Raw genomic sequence first — 5,480 nt, 5'->3', positions numbered from 1 at the left:
AATGGTAATGGCATCTACGATTATCTCGGCTGTGTTGATAACACAGATATTCCGCGGCTTGACAGAAAAATAATTAATATACTCGTACCTACTTAGGCTGGGTTGCATCATCTTGGGGTGCGATGGTGAGGGACCTCCTCGTGGTGCACCCTGGGATACGTCCGCGTGGACTGTTCACGCGGGCGGCTAACTTCTCACCTGCACGGCAGGTCTCGTCAACTCGAAGGACCTGTACCTCTAGAATGAACAACTTTCGTCTTCGAATCGTTTGCGTATTCGTCAAAATTCGATACTCAACATTCGAATTAAACGATAACGTGACAATTTTGATTCTCAAAATAAGTTTCGTTCAACCATTTCTCATCCAATTTTCACTTTACGACACGTTCACAAGGGCGCTGTTGTAGTTTTCGTACTAAATCTTTTGATGGTGATTCGAGCACGCAAACGATTCGAACTCGAAAGTTTTTTGTGCTAGCCGTATTGTTGGGCAACCCGTAACCCACAATTGAGTGGGCCGGGGGCGTCAAGGCATTTTCCCGAGACACGACGCAGGGGACATCTTTAAAAACCTGAGCTGGCGGGGCGTTTTCCCGGGCCCATTCTTTGGAGGGTCACTCTCGGCACTTCTCTGATCAGCAGAGGCCGGGGGTCCTGTTGTACCAGGGCCGCGAGGAGAAAACCTAAAACAACTGGAGGAGAGGATTGGTGGTTTCCTCAAAGCCAGCCCTTTAACCTAAGGCGAAGCTGCGGACTTTTTTTTATCCACAACGAGGAAGCTCTGGGCCTGTATCTCACCTGATGGTAAGTGACGATCAGGCTGAAGGTGGAAGCGAGCTTCACCCGGAATCCTCAACCACAGAGGAACTGGCTATCTTACCTCTAACTGCCGGAACACAACAATGCTGATNAGCTTCACCCGGAATCCTCAACCACAGAGGAACTGGCTATCTTACCTCTAACTGCCGGAACACAACAATGCTGATAACATTGTTGTTATGGCGACAGACTTAGGTAAGATGGTGGTAGCTAGCCAGGCGGACTTAGAACAAGCCCTACCACCAACCAAACCGAACAGAAAAATCTGCCCTCACTGGGAATCGAACCCGGGACCTCTGCGTCCGAAGCAGGTGGTTTTACCACTAGACCACAGAGGCGGTTGAATCTAATATCCGAGATAGGACAATAACTCGCAGCTCCGTTTCTTTGGGCTCTGGTAGACACCGTCGGGTTTTAGTGGGTAGGCCCCGCCCTTAGTGAGCAGGCGGGGAGAGTCCCACATAACCCACAGGCCGTTCCCATCGACCAATGGGTACCTATGCGCAAAGCATTTCCCGACGTTAAAAAAAGGGCTGCTTATTAGTCAAGGATTGGTATCCAATCAGGTAAAAGCATTAATTAAAATATCATTATCATAATATCAAGTCTGCCTTAATGATTTCCTGCAACCTTTTTATCTGTATTTAAGTTTCAAAATCAAAATCAAAATTTTCTTTACTTGTTTAGACTAATTAAATTAGCTCTTGCAAATCGTCAAATGCTCTTATTATACATGTCTCATTCTTTTTTTGCCCTACCAGCGCTTCGAGACAAACATTTGGCAAGTGCTGAGAAGAAGCGCCGCAACAAACTCAGTCACCACTGTCTGCCGGTTTAAAAATATAAAAAAGTAGGAAGTTACAATACATTCAGAAGCAAGTTACTTACCACGCGCTCCCGTTGATAGGTGGCCTTTAAGACGCCCATCTAGCACGAGACCGCGTGGCAGTTTTGAATATATTTATTTAGTGCCGTGCTAATTTCTAGTTTAATAACTAAGCATGTATCTAATAGTATCTATTCTTCGTAATCGGATAAGCATTTACTTACTACTTTATCTTTGAATTTGACAAGCAAGTGTAGGCAATTTTAAATTATACTGGTTAGTTCTTAGTGAGCATCTACGTTCTGAAAGGAAAATTTTAGACTCGTAGCACTTGTAGTTTCTGAGATTTCGTGATGCTTGTAGTTTCTGAGATTTCGTGATGCTTTCAATGTATAGTTTTCGCGGTCGCTTTATTCAACAGTTAAAAGAAAATACGTTATGCCATTACAAGATACATTAAGCCGGGTTCAGACGGGTGTAACGCGTAATGGAATGCAACGTGTAATGTAATGGAAATAGTATGGGCAGCACTTTACATGTAATGCTCGTAGTGCCGTCCACACGTGGAATTCGTGTTACATTACACGTAATCTTACATTACACATTCCCTTCTGGACCCAGCTTTACGCATGATACGTTACACACAACGTTTTTTAATCAGCCAATATCTGACTTAGGTACTAGTATGCCAGGAAATCTCATAATTTTTAAGAGAGAAAATATATATTGACAAATTAACTAAAACAAGACAAAAGGACTAAGCTTCACGCTAGGCATTGCCTGTTTTGTGGAGTCAATCTTATTTTCTACTGCTGTTGGATTTATAGATTATACCAGTCTTCCCGTGCAGGTTTCAAGAAGCCATCTTCAGAAGCTCGCAATGAAGACGAAACAAACAAAACTTCTTATAAACAATCAATTTTATTAAGTTAACCCTTAAGTAACATCCTTATTTTTGGTTACACTTAGAACACCCTGGGGTAAAAAAAATACCCCAAAGGGAAATTGAAAAATTTTAAGTAAATATTTAAATTCAATTTAATTTGTGATTTACAGTGTATTAATGGACTCACTAAATTATACTATTGTTTTAAACGGACGTCTATCTAGCGTAAAGAAACATCTTAAATAAATCATAACAAAAAACAAAGATTTTTTCATTGGCAACTAATAGTCTCCACAATGATCTTCTAGAAAAATCTTGGAAAGTTATTGTGGGAACCAAAAACTTACACTAATCGGACATTGAATAGATGTTTTATACATATTTGAAACACAAAATGAAATAAAACGAAAATTTGTGGCTTTATAATAAAGCAAAATAAAAAAAATCTTTTTTTTTTATAAAATTATGGAAATATATTTTTTATTTATTTTATTCCTAATTATTTTTTTCAAAACACATCAGACACGCTGAATTATTACATAATTATCACTTTTGGGCTCTTTTTCTGTGTCGAATTTATGAACGCTGTGTTCTGAGGGGATGTCTTCAAAGTTCGAAAAGTATCATGTAAATCAAGCTCTATTTATTTTTCTGCATTCTCGAGACAACGTGCTACCTAATCGTCATATAAATTTTTACTCATTTTGTTTAAATATTGTAAAAACCTATTAATAAGATGTTCGGTGATGATAAATTAAAGCATACGTAACTAACACCCTGGGGTAATTTTCCACCCCACCTACCTGTACAAGCCAAACAGATGATTTTTTTCACATCCCGCGTCTACGAGCTTAAAGCGCACACTCTGCATTGAGAATACACAAAACGACATTGCACTAGCTTCGGTAGAAAAAAAGATATATCAATTTTTATGCGCCTGGGGTAAAAAATTACCCCACGGTGTTACTTAAGGGTTAAACAAAAATATTATAATATCTGACCAGTTTATAAAAAGAGAACTTATCTCGAATTGAATTTGAATTGAATTGAACGAGCGAAAATTTGATAGTAAAGGTAGTACTATCAAATTTTCGCTAATCACGGTATCCTTATCTCCAAACGACTATTTATACCTCTACAATGTTCTACCAAGACATTGTAGCATCAGACCTGGAGTTGACAAGTCATTGACAATCTAAATCAAGATGATGAAGTGCTTATACTTCTTGCTGTTCGTGGCTGCTTGCCAGGCCTACGTGGCCAGGGTGGCTGAACAAATTCCTACTCCAACAGTTACTGAATTTGAAGTGGGATATCAATTAGGTTTTATAAGATTCTTGGAGTTAGAATGGAATCTCGTGGAGCACCCGGAGATTCTCGGATACAGGGTAAATATTTTATGTTTTAATTGAATTTGAATTGATTTTTACCCGACTGCGCCAAAAGAAGGGTTATGTTTTTCGAGTGTAAGTATGTACGGTATTTCTTTAGCACGGCCTACAGCCTAAACGGCTTGACCGATTTTAGCGTTAGAGGTGTCGTTAGATTTGTCTTAATCATGAGAGTGACACTGGCTATATTAAAATTGAAAAAAAAAAAATCAAAATGGCGGATTATATACGCCATAATGTTTTAAAAAAAAATTGTTTTTTCTCAAAACCTATCCAGTGGGGTATCAAAATTATTTATCATTGACATTTTTAACTGCATCATTTATTTATTTTAAATTATTATTATATTGATTACACTGTTCTGTTTCAGATGACAGTGTGGGACCAGGGATCGGTAAGTCATACAACTTTATTTAAACCATCACCTAACTTTAGCTACTTACAATACTGAACTTGCGACCACGACTGGCTCCCCGCTAATCCCCGCTAAATTTTGTCAGTGCGTGCGCGCCGCATATGTGTTGGCGCGCTCACATACAAACCGCGCCCGTGCGTTTCTTGGTTTCTATGAAGATGAACTACTCATTTGTATTTACTCTGTTTGTAGTGTTCAGTATACGTTAGTATATCTATAGACAACACAATGACAAACAACAGCTTAATTAACGTATCTCTTTCAGGGTGACATTTCAAACGACCAAAGCAAGATATTCAGGGAGGTTGTAGTTGACGCTAGTACGACCCGCGCCGGTGTAAGAGACCTTCAGTATGACATCTGGTACCTTGCGAGAGTCCAGGCCTTCACCAGAACTGCGACTAGTGGGTGGTCCGACAGTAGGTGGGTTATGTTCCATACCCCACGCAGGGACGGACGCCAGTCTTATACTGTGATGGAATAAAATGAGAAGAAATCTTGACAAAGATTGTAGTTGTTGTCATTTTAAAATAAACTCCTATAATAAACACTGCATTTTTGTTTATAAGAAAACTAACAATCCCTTGAGTCTGGGCGCAGACACCGAGTTTTTGTTGGCCGTTAGTTTAGTCGCGCAGTTAATCAGTATGGGCATAGCAGGCCGATTCTTTATACAAATTAAAATCGGGTCCAACTGGCCAACTAAAAATCGGTGGTCTGCGTTACATTCCCACTGAAAGAATCTAATTGTGAGGTGACGAAGACGCCACCACGCGGGAATATAGTAGAAATCATTATGCAGTTCCTAATTATTATGAAAAGAAGCCGAGAGCCCGTAGACAAGGCCTAAGATGTCGATGATGATGACTAATGATGATGGTTGTCAGTTATAATCAAGTAAAATCATTTCTTTAAATTATTATGTACTTACCTAAATTAGAGTGAATTGGCGCAGAAAATTTTGCTAGTCTATCAGTGCAAGGCGCTTACCTAATTAATTATAGTAGGTACCTATCTATTCATTCTGAAAAAATGACGGTTTACCTACCTACTTGTATGTGGGTTTTGTTATTTTATATTTAAGTTGAAGAGAATTCTAAAAAAATTAAAAGATTGTTTAATTCGTTTGAGTTTAACAGCTGT

The 5,480-nt window shown here is 39.1% G+C and overlaps 1 protein-coding gene across 1 annotated transcript; it reads left to right on the top strand.

Moving 5' to 3' along the window:
- Positions 1-3,688: 3,688 nt before the first annotated feature.
- On the top strand, positions 3,689-4,890 carry LOC114365914 (uncharacterized). The gene is made up of 3 exons (XM_028322629.1): positions 3,689-3,919; positions 4,293-4,316; positions 4,603-4,890. Exons 1-3 carry the CDS (start codon positions 3,737-3,739, stop codon positions 4,819-4,821), a joined length of 426 nt encoding a protein of 141 aa, XP_028178430.1. The 5' UTR covers positions 3,689-3,736; the 3' UTR covers positions 4,822-4,890.
- The last annotated feature ends 590 nt before the right edge of the window (positions 4,891-5,480 follow it).

This window comes from Ostrinia furnacalis, unplaced genomic scaffold, assembly GCF_004193835.3.
Source record: "Ostrinia furnacalis isolate ACB-3 unplaced genomic scaffold, ASM419383v2 OfSCF7680, whole genome shotgun sequence".
Classification (NCBI taxonomy): domain Eukaryota; kingdom Metazoa; phylum Arthropoda; class Insecta; order Lepidoptera; family Crambidae; genus Ostrinia; species Ostrinia furnacalis.
This window is presented reverse-complemented; position numbering and strand designations above follow the sequence as displayed.